Here is an 18,348-nt window from a genome sequence, read left to right as displayed (position 1 = left end):
ACACTGGAAATCTGCCTGATTCAATAGATAATTAAATTACAAGTGGCTGATTTATGGTATTCTTGTTGCAACAATGCATTGTAACCAATAATGAGCGAGTGCAGTTTTACCGCCATGCAAAATGACAGTTATTTTGTGTACCGATTTCAAGCGTCCCACCGAGGTACTGGGAATTAAAATTGGCACTTTGTTAAGTGTCAAATGTTACTTATATCTCTATGGTCAAATGGCACTCCGCTAATCCCGCTAATCTCAAACTAATCGTTTGACGTTTCCTCACAGGTGTTACAAACATTTTTTTTCTCTCTCGTCTGGCTTTTACAATGATTAATTAGCCAATGTCAAGTTTGTAGTTATTTGTATCAAGTTAGCTAAACTATACAAGTATGGACCCCGTCTGTACCGGCGCTTGCCGACATACGCACGGCACCCCCATAGAGCGCTTTCCAGTCAGTTTCAACAAAAAAAACACTCCAAAAAGTCACAACACGCGCGCCAGCAAACACCACCACAGACGAAGTCGTTACAAACATGTTATATGGTCTATAACCATCACTAAAAATCTTGTGGGGCTGTGGGGAAACTGAAATGTCAAACCATAGACTACTACTATTGTCACTTGTCAGACTTAGTAGTTGTCAAAAACTGTGGTCAAAAATTGTCGAATTGGTATCGGTCTGTGGTCGAACTTCGAAGCGCAAGCGAAATGGTGATACGAAAATAGCACTGCCGAAATTATCAAGATTAATTCTTGAAAGTTAACTTATTTTATAAAATAACAAGACGCCCCTGCCCACCGCCCAAGAGAGATAATGGCGACATTCGCATATGAACATGACGCTGAGGGTGAGCAAGTAATTTTAATAGTTTTTGTGTACATACACTACAGATCAATATGTCAATATTTATATTAAATTTTGCACTATAAGTTACATACTACTACCACAGAATAGTTTATTGAATTAAACTGAAAACGTTTACTTTACTCTTGACTTTAAAGTTGAATGAACTTATAATTCATGTCCATAATTATTTTCGTGCAGCAAGCATGTATTGTAGAAAGTTTTACCAATAAACTATTTATAGATGCAATAATTGCACTCTTTATGAGAACTTATAAAATAACTGCATTTGATTTATGGTGCACCTAAATATTTTTATTTGGTGCCCTAGATCCATTGTACATAAGACAAAACATTTTATATTTATGCAAAAGTTATCAGACATTTGCCTGCTTCTCAGTATGCATCTGGTTTGTTTTTAACATAAGATCAAATATTATGTAGATGTTCAAAGTCATTTAATACTTCTACCATCCTAATATGACTCAATTAAATTATTGTTTAACAAAATTAGCTGACCCACCTAGGAATTTTGAATATTCTTTCTCGGTGAAGGACTATGTTATTTAGAACTAGCTGATGCCCACGACTTCATCCATGTGGATTTTGGTTTTTAAAATCCAGTGGGAACTCTGATTTTGTAGGATAAAGAATCAGCCCATGCCACTCTCCAGTCTTTAACTATATCCATGCAAAAAATCATGGCCCTCCATTTCTCTGTAGATAGTGCTGCATGATTGAAGTTCAAGCCATCAAACAAACATACTACAATATAGGCAGCGAAGCTTACTTGTAATGTACATTGATTTATCAGTCAGTCAGTTTATCTCTTAAATGTATTGGAACTTATTATGTTTAATGAAGAACCAGTACAATTAAATAAATAACAATTTTTGCAGGTGGTAAATTTATACCCGCAACCCAACGACCAGACGGCACTTGGAGAAAACCTAGACGCATAAAGGATGGATATGTGCCACAGGAAGAAGTCCCTCTTTATGAGAGTAAAGGCAAGCAGTTCAAGGCGAAGCAGAACACTGGCATCCCTGTAGGCCTTACTAGTGAAATAGTGGAGGAGATGAAGAAATCTAAGAAAGGCTCCTTCCAGCCCATACCCGGCATGATAATCAATGTAGAGAAGAAAAAAAAGAAAAAGAAGACAGGTAATCTTGAGAGCTGGTTAAACATATACAATGTCATTCATAAAAAGAGGCCACTTTACTCTTTACAATTTGTACTAAAATTAAACCCTTAAATTGTAAAAAAGATTTGCTGTTCTGAATAAAAAGGTCAATAATTATTTGAAAATTGAAATAGTGCATAGAACAGCTGTTTTTTTGTTTCACTATTTAAGACTTGGTCCTAAAGTATGACTTATTTTTAAATCCACCCTAGGCTAAAAAATAATAAATCTTAAATTTTAAGTTTCCTAAGTATCTTGCGAGGTAATATGTTTACTTCTAATATTTTTACTTGTATAGTAAAAATATTTTTTATGTTACAGCTGTAGAAGAAGCAGCGGATAAACTTGGGAAATGTGAAATAACAGAACCAACATTCACTAGTCCATCGCCAGCACCCAGCACAACACCAACACAATCAGATCCAGCCAAAAGACTGAAAAACTTAAAAAAGAAATTAAGAGAAATCGAGCTTCTTGAGGAAAAAATCAAATCTGGAACCCTCAAGAACCCAGATAAAGAGCAAAAAGAAAAAATCTCAAAGAAAAATGACATAATCAAAGAAATAGACACATTAGATACTAGTAGTGAATGACCTAAGCCAAAATGAATTTATTTTATAAGATATTTTATCAAAGATCCGTTTTTTTAAAATTCCAATTGTCTTATGTGAAAGTGATAAATGCTCACAAAGTTTTAGACATCAATGAAATAACATTTTATTTACACCTTATATGACTTTTAATTACAATCAGGGGTATGGGTTTAATAAATAAAACTGCCATACCCCTTCCAGGTACGCCTGCTGCTATTTTTGATTGCTATCGACTAGAGGTAGGTCAGTCAAACTCATCTTGAATAAAACCATCCAGAGAGATTGTAATACTCAAGAAGTAAAAACAAAGTATGCTTGTGTGTGTGATTTATACAGGGTATCAACACTGCCTAGAAAGGTATTGGAGTGGGGTTAACACATCTGATGACACCTACGAGCTTGCTTCAAAAATCATCAAAAACCAGGGAGGAAAATATCATTTATATAGTTAACTGTTAAAAAAATATAAAATGAACTTATTTCACATAATTTCTTTACAAATATTTTATTACAGAGGCATTATGATACCAAATCAGCATATAGATATTGTGCATATTTAATAAAGACTTTAAATTATGCATTATAGTGAGAAATTAATTCTTCAATACAAAACTTGGCTTCAAAGTGATAATATTCTTAGCAGCATCTGAAACAATACAAACATCATTGAAAAGTTATTTAGTGGCCATTTCTTAAATCATAAGTTTAACCATATACAATAATAAAATTATTAAGTTCTACCAAATTATGTTGTTTTGCAATATCTATGTAGGTTGGAAATTTAACAATAATATGTTTGAATATTATTTAATGTAATACTTACATGAAAAAAACCTTATATAAATTCATTTCTCGCTTTTTGCCTCGCGTAATTGCCAAGGCATGCTAGAATACCAATCACAGCGATCCCGACACCCAAAACTGTAGCCAAAAAGTCACCAAAGTCGTAGCTATGCGCTGCTTCCACTCTGCTAACGGCTAGCATCGAGAATATCAGAACAAACACCTTGAAAAACATTTTTGCGTATTAAATTAGCAAACTTTTGAGAAATTTTCCGATGTTTATTTAGTTTTTGCCTTCCCAGTTCTTATCATTTGCCCATAGACAAAATTCTGTTTTTCATTAGACCTGTCAAAAATAGGGATGTTCTGACATTTTAAAACGGGCTATGGGCTATTTGATAGAACTATCAAATAAACAGACGAACCAACTTGGTTGCTGGTGTGCTATCGCTATCACCGATATTCAATAATATCAGGCGTTCGGAGAGAGCTCAAAATAAAAGATTCTGACGAATTGAGAACCTCCTCCTTTTTTCGAAGTCGGTTAAAAAGGGTTCATACCCGTGACCGTGATCGAACGCCGATCTCCGGCCCCTTGAATATGTAAGAGGCTGAGGTGTTTAACTATTACGTTATGTGCTCACCGCCACCACTCGCCTGTTATCACCACTCGCCTTTGATAGAGTTATATTTAGAGAAATGAATAAAATTAAACAAATACATTTAGTATTTTCACATGATGATTTCAGGGGAATTCAACTCATAAACTTGCAAGTTGCAACACTGTCCATCACCTGTCAGTTTGACATTTTGCTGGCTGTTGTCGCTGTTGTTGCTTCTTGATTCTTCACTAATTTGTTGTAGTTTAATTATTAATCACTATGTGCAGTTTAATATTTCATAAGTAAATAAGCGTTAGATGGCAACCGCTGTAGTGTAGCCACAAACCGACTGTAGAGAATAAGTAAAAGTGAATTTGTGATGATAGTTGATTTGAGTATTCGTTGGTTATCTTAAGTGCGTCAAAATGAGTGGAGGGAAAGGTTTCGGGTTCGCCGGGTTCACGATGCCGAAGCGGAACCCTTCGAACGTATCCCTGCATGCTGTGCCGCCCCCTACGACGCCAATGCACGCGGTGCCTCCGCCCAGCGGCTTGTCGAAGCAGGGCTACTCGACGATGAATGCCATCACTCAGAACGCGGTAACCGGGAACTGGGGCACGATCGGGAAGAAGCGGGCGAAGACCGAGGATGAGTTAGTTTTTCATTTATTTAATTCCTTCAGTGGTTTAGCTCTTAAGCTGAGGTCCATAGAGTGTACTTTGGCTTTGCTTAGACATGAGTTTCAGTTTGAACAAGACAGGTAAGTATACTTATTTTTTATTTGATTTATTGAGAAATACCCTTACAGTTTACACTGACGCCAAAGACAGAGTCAGAGGTTACATAGTGGGGATAAAAAGTTGCCTATGTTAATTTCCGGGACGTAAGCTACCTTTGAACCAAATTTCATATAAATTGGTTAAACAAATGGACTTTTAGGAATCCTGTGGGAACTCTGATTTTCCGGGATAAAAAGTAGCCTATGTCCATCCCTGGGATACAAGCTAAATCTGTATTGAATTTCATCAAAATTGGTTAGACGGTTGGGCCATGCAAAGCTAGCAGACAGACACATTTTCGCTCTTATAATATTAGTATGGAATAGATTTACACCTCCATATCTGTATCAGCAAATAAATAAAATTGAAATTGAATTCCTTGAACTGTAGGTCCAGTGGCGTGCAGCTCATAGAGGTATAAAAGTACTGCCTACCCTAGTTGTAATAAATCAACACGTTTTTTTCATTATGAGCTGCCATAAAATAAGTTCATACTTTAATGCCTACCCTGGCTTTAAACCAGTGCACACCACTGTGTAGGTCAATTCTTATTTGACTCTTGTGTGTTGTTGGCAGGTATTTTGATGAAGATGATGAGCCACCAACTCCAGCCCTCGCTTACATTCCTGCACCCGGCAGCCCCACCAATGAAGCCAGCAGTTCTAGAGTAAGTTATATTTATATAGAAGCTATGCTCTGTACAATGCACCACACAACATCCTGCATTTAAATAATAATAAAAATGTTTATTTACAGTCATTTTGTGACATACATAAGTAGGTAGTGTTTGATCTTGAACAACATTGGACAAACATTTGGAAACCTCAAAGCACTTTTGATATAGACACATCAGCAAAAGCTGCTTATAATTCAAGTGCTTATTGCTGTAAAAAAAAGTTAAAAAATATAAAACAATCATTGTAAGATCAGTAATTGTTTATCCTAGCTAGATTTTTAGTTCTTTCTGTGTTAAGGATAACCAGCCCCTCGTTCGCTTATCTAACAAGTGTAAATTAAAAATTTATAACACCCCCGACAAGTGAAGGTTACAGTAACTAGAAAAGACCTGATAACTTTCAAACAGCTGAACCGATTTTCTTGGACTATTTCGCGCCTATATACTCTTTGCTACGATCCAAAGTATCTTAGTTTTTCAAAACATCATTTTCAAATAAATAATTATGTATCAAGGCAACGTCCGTCTTGACAGCTTGACATTTGTCAATTGACATAATATTATGAACCTAACGGTTATCTAACCTTCTTTTCTACAAGAAAACTAGAAAAGAGCTGATAACTTTTAAACCGCTGAACCAATTTTTTTGGATTATAGCTAAGAACACTCTCGATCAAGCCGCCTTTCAAACAAAAAAATGTAAATTAAAATCGGTTCATTCGTTTAGGCGCTACGATGCCACAGACAGATACACAGATACACAGATACACACGTCAAACTTATAACACCTCTCTTTTTGGTCGGGGGTTAAAGATGAAATACATAATTGCACAAGCACAGAATGTGCTTCAACATTTGACTTTTAGGTACCTAGATAAACATAATAAACCTAGATAATTTGGTACTTGTAAAGGAAAACTGGTGTGAGTGTGTGTGTAAATGAGATTCTCGGTTAGGGCATTCCAAACCAGTGGTAGATTATTTTGACGATTCAAAAGCACTTGTAAAAAGTTTATTTAAATAAAAATCCATTCTATTCTGAGTCCTGAAACCTTTTATATTTAATTTCACCAGGCAGATGATGAAGAGGAGGACCCACTGGACGCGTACATGGCGGGGCTGGAGCAGCAGGCAGCTCGGGACCTGAAGAGCAGCAAAGAGAACGCGGTCACTGGGAAGGGGGACGGCGCGCGCGGCACAAGGGGGGATATTGACGAGATGGATGACGAGGAGAGCTATTATAAGTTAGTTCACGTTGGGGTATTCAACACAATCCAGTACCAATAACCATTTGCCTTACCTTGTAGTTTTAGTGATTTAGTATTTTTCAAAAAAAAAAAATTGTAGTTTTTTTATGGTGTCTTATCAGTAATCATCAGTACATCACCTACCTTAGTTTTTGCCAGCGTTCTGGTTACATTCTGGATATTATGTCTTTCAAATTGCTATGTACTTACACAGATACATGGAAGAAAATCCACTCACAACGGCAGATGATGGCTCAGACGTAGAAATAGAATATGACGAAGATGGCAACCCCATACCCCCTCCAAAGAAGAAAATCATAGATCCCTTGCCACCCATCGATCACTCTGAGATACAGTATGAGCCCTTTGAAAAGAACTTCTATACACCACATGAGGATATAGAGAAGTTAGATCAGCAACAAGTTGAGGAGCTGAAGAAGAATCTAGGAGTAAAGGTTAGTTTCTTCTACTGGTTCTTCTCAGACTTGGGCGCGTTTGGAACCCTCGTAGCTTTAGTTTCAATTTACATTATTAATTATCACCACTATATCGTAACAATTTCGACCATCAAAAAGAGTACAATTGTACCTACTTTGAATAAATGATTTTGACTTTGACTTTGGTTTTTAGGTCTTTCTTAATTATTGAGAACTTCCTCCTTTTTGGAAGTTGGTTAAAAATAAATTATCTTTTTTGTGTCCAAAATCACAACTTAAACATTATACGGACTCGTGGCATCTGTTTGGGTGTATTAAAACTATGATTTTGGCTGGTACAGTTTGGTCTAGAATCTAGATTGTTAAACTAGAACTCTGATTTAGATTTCGGGGCCCGACCCACCGCGACCGGTCAGCAGTTTCGCGCACTTGGGCTTCGACGAGCAACTCATGAAAGCGATCCGACGCTCAGAATACACTCAGCCAACGCCCGTGCAGGCCGCTGGTGTGCCCGCGGCCTTATCTGGACGAGACCTTATCGGTAAGTAATGATCTCCTGACTGTTTATATTTCGATCTTTTAGGGTAAGATGGTAAAAAAGAAGTATAATAAAGGGTCCTTTTTTATTTTCCACTAGTGACTAGATGATGCCCGCGACTTTGTCCGCTTGGATTTAGGTTTTTTAAAAATCCTGTGGGAACTCTGGTTTTCCGGGCTAAAAAGTTGCCTATGTCAGTTCCCGGGATGTAAGTAACTTTGTACCCATTAAAATCGGTTGATAGGTTGACCGTGAAAAGCTAACAGACAGACCGATAGACACACTTTCGTGTTAATAATATTAGTACGAATTTTGTTCAATCAAACCATCCATTTGTTTTTGATTTTCTAACTACTAATTTTACTAATCCTATACACTTGTTTGGAATAGTTTTAAATAATGCTTGCTCTTGCTTACACAACTTTCTTGGTTTTTTATTTATTTATTTTATAGCCAATTTACCTTCAACTGACCTTACCTAAAAAGGCCTACCCGGGAAATAAAAGAGATTTCTGGAAAATGTGTTCTGAGTTTCTGACACACTAGACCAGTTTTGATTCATCCATAGGTATCGCACGCACGGGTTCCGGTAAAACGGCGGCGTTTCTGTGGCCTCTCCTGGTGCACATCATGGACCAGAAGGAGTTGGCCCCTGGAGACGGCCCCATTGGCCTCATACTGGCACCCACGAGGGAGCTGGCACAACAGATTTATATGGAGGCGAAGAAGTTCGGCAAAGTGTACAATATCAGATGCGTGTGCTGCTATGGTGGTGGATCGAAGTGGGAACAGACCAAAGCGTTAGAAGGTAAGTTAAAAACAAATGTGAGTCAGACTCGCGCACCGAGAGTTCCGTACTCTGGTAATTTTTCTGACATTTTGCACGATAAATCAAAAAATATTAGATAAAAAATAAATAAAAGCCCTTTTATATGATACTTCACTTGGTATAGTTAGTTATCTTACTTTAAAAATTGAAAATACTATTATTTTTTTATGAACACAATTTTTTTTTGTGATGTAACCACAAATTCAGGGTTTTAGGATTGTTTCCATTACTTGTGCTAACCTATCTACCAGCCTTTCATGATTCTGACAGAAAGACAGACAACAAAGTGTATAAGGGTTTCGTTTTTCCTTTTGAGATACGGAACCCTAAAAACTGCATGTTATGGTACTTCGACTTTTATAAGTCGCATGGACAGCAAAAAAGCGCAACCAGCCGACTTAAATGTGTAGACGGACGCACTTTCGTAAAATATCAGTAGATATTATGGATTGTTATAATATTATAAGTATAGATATTTTCTACCAGGCGGAGCGGAGATCATAGTGGGCACTCCTGGGCGAGTGATAGACCTCGTCAAGTGTAAGGCCACGGACCTACAGCGAGTCACATACCTTGTGTTGGATGAGGCTGATCGGATGTTTGATATGGGCTTTGGTAAGTGAAAATACTAGTTCAAATTTTTTAATGACCTCTAGCACTGTGGCTTTATAAGTGAAAAAGAAAACATTAGTGATTTGTACCTATTTCCAACATCAGGGGGCACGGCAGTGCCCCCGCCAAGACGAGCCAAACGGCGGCCGGGGCGCTACGTAGTACCTTTTTCTCGAAGTGTTTCGCCGTATTTTCGACCCGTCATAACTTCGGTCTGGATGACGCTAGAAAGCTGAAATTTTCAGTATAAGGTGTCCTCAGCAAATTTACCAAATATACTAAGTATCAAATATCTAGCTTTTATGGTTACAGATTTATTGATACCTAAAATACGCCGTTTTCGTCCCTCACTGATGATCATCACAATTCATAGTCTGTAATTCTAGGGTACTTCCAGAAGTCCTAGAAGGCTGAAATTTGGTATGTAGACTAGAAATTGCATACAAACTACAGGAAAATTAAGAAATTGGCAATGCCCCCCCTCTACGACTCTTATGCGTAAAGCAAATCTGTAAATTCTGTCGGTAGAATGCTGATATTTTCAGGATAAGATGTCCTTGGCAAATTGATTAAACGCATTGAGTATCAATTGTCTAGCTTTTATAGTTTCAGATTTATTGACAGTCAAAACTTCTAGTCTGTAATTCTAGGGAACTTCCTGAAGTCCTAGAAGGCTGAAATTTGGTATGTAGACTAGGAATTGCATACAAACTACAGAAAAATTGAGAAATTGGAGTTTCCCCCCCTCTACGCCTCTTATGAGAAAAGCAAATCAGTAAATTCTGTTGCTAGAATGCTGATATTTACAGGATAAAATGTCCTTGGCAAATTGATTAAACGCATTGAGTATCAATTGTCTAGCTTTTATAGTTTCAGATTTATTGACAGTCAAAACTTCTAGTCTGTAATTCTAGGGTACTTCCCGAAGTCCTAGAAGGCTGAAATTTGGTATGTAGACTAGAAATTGCATACAAACTACAAAAAAATTAAGAAATTGGAAATTTCACCCCTCTACGCCTCTGTATGGGGAAAGCAAATCTTTAAATTCTATCGCTAGAATGCTGATATTTTCAGGATAAGATGTCCTTGGCAGATTCATTAAACGTACTGAGTATCAATTGTCTAGCTTTTATAGTTTCAGATTTATCGACATTCAAAACCTCTAGTCACAAATTCTAGGGTACTTTCTGAAGTCCTAGAAGACTGAAATTTGGCATTAAGTAGGAATTTCAAGAATTATGAACAACAGATAAATTAAGAAATCGGGTCCCCCTTCATCCCCTCGTATATGAGATGCATATCTGTAAAATCTGTTGCTCGAATACTAAAGTTTACAGGATAAGATGTCCGTGGCAGATTTATCAAACGTACCAAGTATCTGTGTTTCCTGAAGTCCTAAAAGACTGAAATTTGGTATATCTGCTTCAAAATTGAGTTGCAAGATTCCACCCGAACAAATATACTTACATACGAGTACATTGCAAGTTGAATAAAAGCTTTTAAAAAAAGAGGTAACGATAGAGAGTGGGCCATGAAAATGATGTACCTACAAGAAATAGATCCAAAAAAATTTAGGGCACCTGCCAAAAAGAAATGAAATCCCACCAAAAACATTTCATGTAAAATGTTAGCCAAGACTCACAAGTTCATAATGTTTTCACTGTTAAAAAGTTATGAGATCTCTAGTAGAGCCAAGCCCCTAGCTGAGCTTAGATTTGTGCTGGCCATGGGACCTATCCCAAGTCCAAAGTAATATAGCTCTTAAATGTTCTTGACTATATCACATTTATAACAATAAATAACAAATCACTCTACTTACAAGCTCTGATTCTACAAACCCTATATCTTGGTAAAAAAAGTACGGCTTGGCCGTTTAATGTTCGTAAAACTATTACATGACATAACATATTAAACGTTAAAAGTTATTAAACGGCCAAGCCGTCTTTTTTTACCAAGATGTAGGGTTTGTAGAATCAGAGCTTGTAAGTAGAGTGATTTGTTATTTATTGTTATAAATGTGATATAGTCAAGAACATTTAAGAGCTATATTACTTTGGACTTGGGATAGGTCCCATGGCCAGCACAAATCTAAGCTCAGCTAGGGGCTTGGCTCTACTAGAGATCTCATAACTTTTTAACAGTGAAAACATTATGAACTTGTGAGTCTTGGCTAACATTTTACATGAAATGTTTTTGGTGGGATTGTCTTATGCCCCTAATTCCAACATTGTCTCATGTGACATCCCCATTGCCAAAATTTCACATCCCGATTCGCAACATTCTGGCGTGTTCCGAATTCCAAGACTATCATGTTCTGAATTCCAACATTGTCTCTCGTGACAGGCCCCTTATTTCCATCATTGTCTAATGTCGTGGATTCCAACATTGCCTCATGCCCTTATTACCAACATATCGCGGTTTCCAACAGAGCCGCAAGTGAGGTCGATCTGCAACCACGTGCAGCCGGACAGACGTATTTCCAACATTGTCTCACGTCGTGGTTTCCAACTTTGTCTCCTGCTCCTATTTCCAACATATCGCGGTTTCCGACAGAGCCGCAGGTGAGGTCGATCTGCAACCACGTGCGGCCGGACAGACAGGCGCTGCTGTTCTCCGCAACGTTCCCGCGGCGCGTGGAGAAGCTGGCTCGCGACGCGCTGCACGACCCCGTGCGCGTGCAGCACGGCGCGGCCGGGGAGGCCTGCCATCTTGTAGCGCAGCATGTGCGGTCAGTCACACTTGTATTACTCTCATTAGTTTTCTAAGCTTCCGTCGTAAAAAAAGATTCCGACGAATTGAGAAACTCCTCCTTTTTTCGAAGTCGGTTAAAAATAAACGTAAATACAGTGCCCGGCAAACAACTTGAGTACTGATGCGATTGGCTGGCGAATGGCGAGTGCACGTGATTGGTTGATCAGTCAGTGTGGGTGTGCACCCATTGCCACCCATGCGATTGGTTGATACGTTGGCTTTGGTTTCTGGATTCGCCCACTACTCTCTTCAGGTCCAAGTTGTTTGCCGGGCACTATAAAATAAACTAGTTTTTATTGATTGCAGAATAAATATACATCAGTTTCACAACAACAAAAATAAATACAAATATTTAGTCTAGAATATAATTTAAGGCACACTTCATCAAAAAAAGAATGAGTGGCGCACTAACGATACTCTCGCACTACGAGACAACAATGACTATTATTTATTGCATCCCTCATTTATGAGTCCCGAAATGTCTCCAATGAGGAGAGACAGCGCTAACTAAGGGTTAGTTAGCGCTGTCGCTAGGTCGCTTCCACATCACCCCTTATAGCGACTCCTGGACCAATCATGTAACCTAGCTACCACAACGCCTACCGCGTTGAATAGGTGTTTTACAAGTGTAAATTAAAAATTTTCAACACCCCCGACAAATCATTTCCAAATAAATAATTATGTATATCTAGGCAACGTCCATCTTGACAGCTTGACATTTGTCAATTGACACTTGAATATTATGAACTTAAGGGTTATCTAACCTTCTTTTCTACAAGAAAACTAGAAAATAGCTGATAACTTTTAAACGGCTGAACCATTTTTTTTGGATTATAGCTAAGAACACTCTCGATCAAGCCACCTTTCAAACAAAAAAAAGTAAATTCAAATCGGTTCATTCGTTTAGGCGCTACGATGCCACAGACAGATACACAGATACACAGACACACAGATACACACGTCAAACTTATAACACCCCTCTTTTTGGGTCGGGGGTTAAAAATATAAATTAATTAATTAGCAAGCTGAAGTGGCAGTGGGCAGGCCATGCCTGTCGTAGAGGCGATGGCCGTTGGAGCCGGAAAGTCCTTGAGAGGAGACCGCGTTTAAGTAAGCGTAGTGTGGGACGCCCTCCAGCACGAAGAACCGACGATATAAAGCGGCTGGCGGGAAGTGGCTGGATGAGGAAGGCTGAGGACCGGGTGTGGTAGCGCTCTATAGGGAAGACCTATGTCTAACAGTGGATATCCACAGGCTGATGATGATGATGATGATGATGATGAATTATTTCAAAATGTACTGGCATGCACTTGACTTGTTATTTTATCATGTGTTGGGAAATTTTGCTTAGTTATTAACTTTATATTTGTTTCAGAATATTCAACAAACCAGAAGAGAAATGGCCTTGGTTATTAGAAAATCTAGTCGACTTCCTTTCTTCTGGAAGTGTGTTAATATTTGTAACTAAAAAGGTAACTCGTCTTATTTACTACTCCAGAAATTAACAGGACTCTTTCAGGCTTTCTTTTATCATTTTGTCAAATAAACTAAGAAAATTCCGTTTTTAAAATTTCAAATTCTGCACTGTACAAATACATTTTGGATTTTAGTGCTGGTGACAACTGGTTCGGTATTTTTCATCAATGACCCTATTTAAATGGTCGCCATACAGAACAGTTGTTTTGGGGCCACAATCTTTTATCGAGTTTTAAAGTACCAAGTAGTAGTGTTATATATTAAAAGCACTATTATTTGTTATTTACATGATATGATAAGAAACCTTTCACAGATTGTAATAAGAGCTCTCTTTTTGGGTCGGGGGTTAAAAAGACTAATTTTAAGAACAAATAAATTATTATTATTTAATCATTTCTCCCACTAGTTTCTTAATCTAAACGATTTTATTTTTACTTCTTACTACCTTTGCTGCATTAAGGTTTTTTTAAAAATTGATATTTCTGCTGTTTTCAGTTGGAAGCAGAACAAACGGCAGCAAATCTAGGAGTGCAGCAATACGATGCGCTGTTGTTGCACGGAGATATGGACCAAGCTGACAGGAACAAGGTCATAACCGCCTTCAAACGGCAAGAGTCCAACATACTAGTAGCCACTGACGTTGCTGGTAAGTCTCTTAATCTGCATCGTACTCTACTTGCTTACGGTTGAACCAGCACTAGCAAATCTATAGTACGCGACAGGTCGAGATGGCCATCGAGGTGTGAGGCGCGGGGACGCCCCACACAGCCTCACATCACTCGCGCTATCCCGCACCGGGTTCTTCTTTCTGGGCTGGTTTCCGCACTTAAACGTTTCCGTCTGTTGTGCGTGCGTTGCTCTTCCCCGCCGCTTCACTCCAGCCATCTAAGCTCGTTCCAGCAGCCTAGTAGACTGCCCAGGTTGCCCAGGGCTTCATGAAGAGAGGTTGGGGATCCCAAATGGCGTTCTCGTTGTTCTGCTACGCCCGTGCACTCCAGGAGCAGGTGCGTCGGTGTTTCATCGACCTCCATGCAGGCCCTGTACAGAGGACTGTTGGTGACACCTATAACAAAAAGGTGTTTGTTTAGTAGGCAATGCCCTGATATGAGTCCCCCCGCACCGGGTTAGCGCGGGGGCTGTGCAGGTGTGCGGGGCGTCCTCACCCCGATTGCCTGTGGTTAACGCCCACTGAGAGTGTTATCAATGTCATTTGTATGGTATTACGTATAGTGCCCGGCAACAACGTGGACCTGATGAGGTGTACTAGGAGAAAGTTGGCGAATTCGGAAATTCGACGTATCAACCAATCACGTGCACGCGCCACTCACCAGCCAATCGCGTTAATGCCCAAGTTGTTTGCCGGTCATTGTAACAGAGAGAGTGCCTGCTTGTTTTCGTGGATAGAGTATACCACTTTTATAATAATAATAACTAGTCGCATCTTTTTAGATTTTAGATTAGATTGTTTCATAAAAGTTCTTAATAATAATGATATTTTTTATCCTTGTTTAACAGCCCGTGGTCTAGACATCCCGCACATCCGTACAGTAATCAACTACACGGTGTCCCGGGACATTGACACACACACGCACAGAGTGGGCAGGACGGGACGCGCGGGCGTGCGTGGCAACGCGTACACGCTACTCTCGCGGGACAAGGACAAGGACTTTGCGGGACACCTGCTGCGGAACCTCGAGGGCGTGCAGCAGGTGAGTCACACACACAACACATGACAGACTTACATACACATTTCACTCACACTCACACACATTATTCACACTCGTACACACTACTCAAACACTACTCGCACTCGTACACACACTATTCAAATCCGTACTCACACTTGTTCACACTCCACACACTTGTGTACACTACCCACACTAGTTAACACTCTACTCATATGCTACTTACACTCGAATACTTTACTCACACTCATACACACTCTATTCACAGTCGTACACACTATTCAAATTCACACTCGTCTCTACACACTACTCACACTTGTACAGTGTACACACTCTACATGCACACTCGCACACATCACACACAAGCACTGCAAACGTATTAGACCGCAGCAGGAAATAATGAATTTCTGCAAATAACATAATACGCATATGATGTTTTTCAGGAGGTGCCGGAAGAGCTCGCGCATTTGGCGATGCAGTCCTCGTGGTTCCGCAAGTCACGCTTTAAGAAGGGCAAGGGAAAGAACCTCAACATTGGCGGCTGCGGACTGGGGTAAGCAGGACCCGGCCAAGTGCGAGTCCGGTCTCTTCTTTTAGAGTTCCGTACATAATAGTTATGAACGACATGTTTTGGGTGTATGAAATATTTCATTCCCAAACTAGACGTCGCAACGAACTGTGAAAGAAAAACCCAAACCCAAATGGTCGTATGTTTTGGTCACAGCTTACAAACTACTTTATGAATTACTAGATAATGCTCGCGACTTCGTCCGCGTGGATTTTTTTAAAAAATCCCGTGGGAACTCTGCTTTCCGAGATAAAACGTTGCCTACGTCAATTTCCAGGATGCAGCTACCTCTGTACCTCATATAAATCGGTTAATCGGATGGGTCTTTGAAAGTCCCGTGGGAACACTTTGATTTTACGGGATTTAAAAATAGCTATGTCCGCCCTCAGGATGTAAGCCAACTCTTTACCAAATTTCGTCAAAAGCGGTTAAACAGTGGGGCCGTGAAAAGGTAGCAGACAGACACTTTCGCATTTATAATATTATATTAGTATGGATTTTATTTTGCTGAAGTAAATTCTTGTAAAGTTGTAAAATGTAAGGTATCACAATCAGGTACAAGGAGCGGCCCGGCCTGCCCGCGTACAACGACGAAGCCCCACTGGCCATCGCAGCCCCGGAGAAAACCGGCGGCCCTGCCACCGATCGCCTCTCCTCACTCAAGCAGGCCTTCCGCTCGCAGTACAACCAGGTATGCTGTACCCTGTACTATAAACAAAAATTAAAAAAAAAATTGGCTAAATACAAGTTTTTTTTTAATTTTTCACACACTGTATTTTTTTGTACATTAAGAACATCGTACAAAAAATAACATTTTAATTTTATTAAATTTTCAGGGTAGCCATTTTGAAATTTTCATTCATTAATCTTTGTTAATTCCTGACATTATCCCGAACGGCACTGGCTGTAAACTTGAAAAAAAATCAATATGGCGCTTGTATTAATTTGCAAATGTGTTTTTTTAAATCTTTAAGTTCGTTTTTGCGAGGGCAGTCATATTTTTTTAATCTCACGAGATATTTTTCTCTTCGCAGTTCACCGCGTCATCGGACCACTCGTGGGAGCAGACGCGGCCGGCTCTGGCGCCCGGCGTCAACGAACCCGCGGCCGCTGACGAGTCAGATGACCGGCCCGAGCGCGTGCGCAAGAGCGGCAAGCGAAGCCGCTGGGAGTGATGTACATACTGTATACACTGCTGATGTAATAAATGTATTATGTTGACGTGTTCACTGAGTTTTATTGACTCCTTTACCCTCTATACCCTTCTGTCCCCGCCGTCAACGGCGAGCAGCCTCTGACGAGTCAGATGACTGGCTGAGCGCGTGCGCAAGAGCGGCAAGCGCAGCTGCTGGGAGTGACGTACATACTGTATATACTGCTGGTGTAATAAATGTATTATATTGACGTGGAAAAGCGTTTTATTACTTGATCGACCATATTAAAAAGTTTGTGAGCTCACTAACGCCCGCGCTTAATATTAGAAAACTACGCTGTGGTTACGCATGCTACGGTATATCTATCTGTTAAAGTGAAAAAATCGTGCTCACTGCGCTCGCATTGATGTCATAACGGAATTTGGAAGACACATTTTACACCCTGTAGGTTTAGATTTTAGAAGGAGATACATTTCAACCCGTAAAGTTTCCACGGGATGTTTAAATCTACGTGGCAGAGAAAGCGGGTATAGGTCATTATTAGTTTGTAAGGTGAGATTTCAATTTCCTTGCATACACGTTGCGAATAAACGCCGCAGGTCTGAGGGCCTGAGCAGATGAAGGACTTTTGTACGTGAAGGACAAAAACAAAAGTGTAGATACAATTGAGTGGAAGTTTGAACTTTCTTTTTTTTTCGAGGACTCCCGCGTACTTCTTTGCGGTCCGCCTTTGGCTATTATTTCTTTCTTCTTTCTTTCTTTCTTTTTTGAAGAACAACAAGTGTAAATTAAAAATTTATAACACCCCCGACAAGTGAAGGTTGCAGTAACTAGAAAAAAGCTGATAACTTTCAAACGGCTGAACGGATTTTCTTGGATGATAGCTAAGAACACTCTCGATCAAGCCACCTTTCAAACAAAAAAAAAACTAAATTAAAATCGGTTCATTCGTGTAGGCGCTACGATGCCACAGACAGATACACAGATACACACGTCCCCCTCTTTTTGGGTCGGGGGTTAAAAAGTTCCCCTAAGAGTGTCCCTCGTCTGTTCAGACCTTTGAAAGTGACCTCGTGCGGACGCCCGACAGTGAGTTGATGACTGAGCATGTAGATAGTATAACACGCCAAGGAGACACCTTTAGTAGGTAAATATGTATAGCCGTATGGAACTACGCCCTGGCTATCCTACAATCAGTGGTGTTCGGCTAAGTTTTAATACGTTCGTGCTAACTGCTGCGCGGCACGCGACCGATGATTGCGGATAATATCTCGTGTTGATTATCTTGCCGACTACTTAACTTAAACTCACTAAACTTCGTGCAGAAATGGAAAACCTACTCATTATTCTCTAATCGATTTCTATATGGGAACCACCATTCCATTACTATGATAGGTAGATAAAGGAACCCAACTTGATAATTTTTAGGGTTCCGTACCTCAAAAGGAAAAACGGAACCCTTACAGGATCACTTTGATGACTGTCTGTCTGTCTGTTTGTCTGTCCGTCTGTCGTGTCTGTCAAGAAAATCTTTAGGGTACTTTCTGTTGACCTAAAATCATGAAAGGTAAGTAGGTCTTATGCCCAAGTAAA

At 39.6% G+C, this 18,348-nt stretch overlaps 2 protein-coding genes across 2 annotated transcripts; both read left to right on the top strand.

Annotated features, from left to right (window-relative positions):
• Positions 1–636: 636 nt before the first annotated feature.
• On the top strand, positions 637–2,754 carry LOC123872250 (partner of Y14 and mago). The gene is made up of 3 exons (XM_045916415.1): positions 637–846; positions 1,742–2,005; positions 2,347–2,754. Exons 1-3 carry the CDS (start codon positions 813–815, stop codon positions 2,616–2,618), a joined length of 570 nt encoding a protein of 189 aa, XP_045772371.1. The 5' UTR covers positions 637–812; the 3' UTR covers positions 2,619–2,754.
• A 1,455-nt stretch (positions 2,755–4,209) lies between these two features.
• Positions 4,210–16,826, top strand: LOC123872247 (ATP-dependent RNA helicase DDX42). Its single transcript, XM_045916411.1, has 14 exons — positions 4,210–4,655; positions 5,359–5,449; positions 6,533–6,702; positions 6,920–7,160; positions 7,527–7,683; positions 8,249–8,488; positions 8,996–9,124; positions 11,675–11,849; positions 13,248–13,344; positions 13,844–13,994; positions 14,864–15,057; positions 15,477–15,586; positions 16,157–16,292; positions 16,636–16,826. The coding sequence occupies exons 1-14, from the start codon at positions 4,429–4,431 to the stop codon at positions 16,774–16,776; spliced, it is 2,259 nt and encodes a 752-aa protein (XP_045772367.1). The 5' UTR covers positions 4,210–4,428; the 3' UTR covers positions 16,777–16,826.
• The last annotated feature ends 1,522 nt before the right edge of the window (positions 16,827–18,348 follow it).

The sequence above is a fragment of the Maniola jurtina genome, chromosome 15, assembly GCF_905333055.1.
Source record: "Maniola jurtina chromosome 15, ilManJurt1.1, whole genome shotgun sequence".
NCBI classification, from domain to species: domain Eukaryota; kingdom Metazoa; phylum Arthropoda; class Insecta; order Lepidoptera; family Nymphalidae; genus Maniola; species Maniola jurtina.
This window is presented reverse-complemented; position numbering and strand designations above follow the sequence as displayed.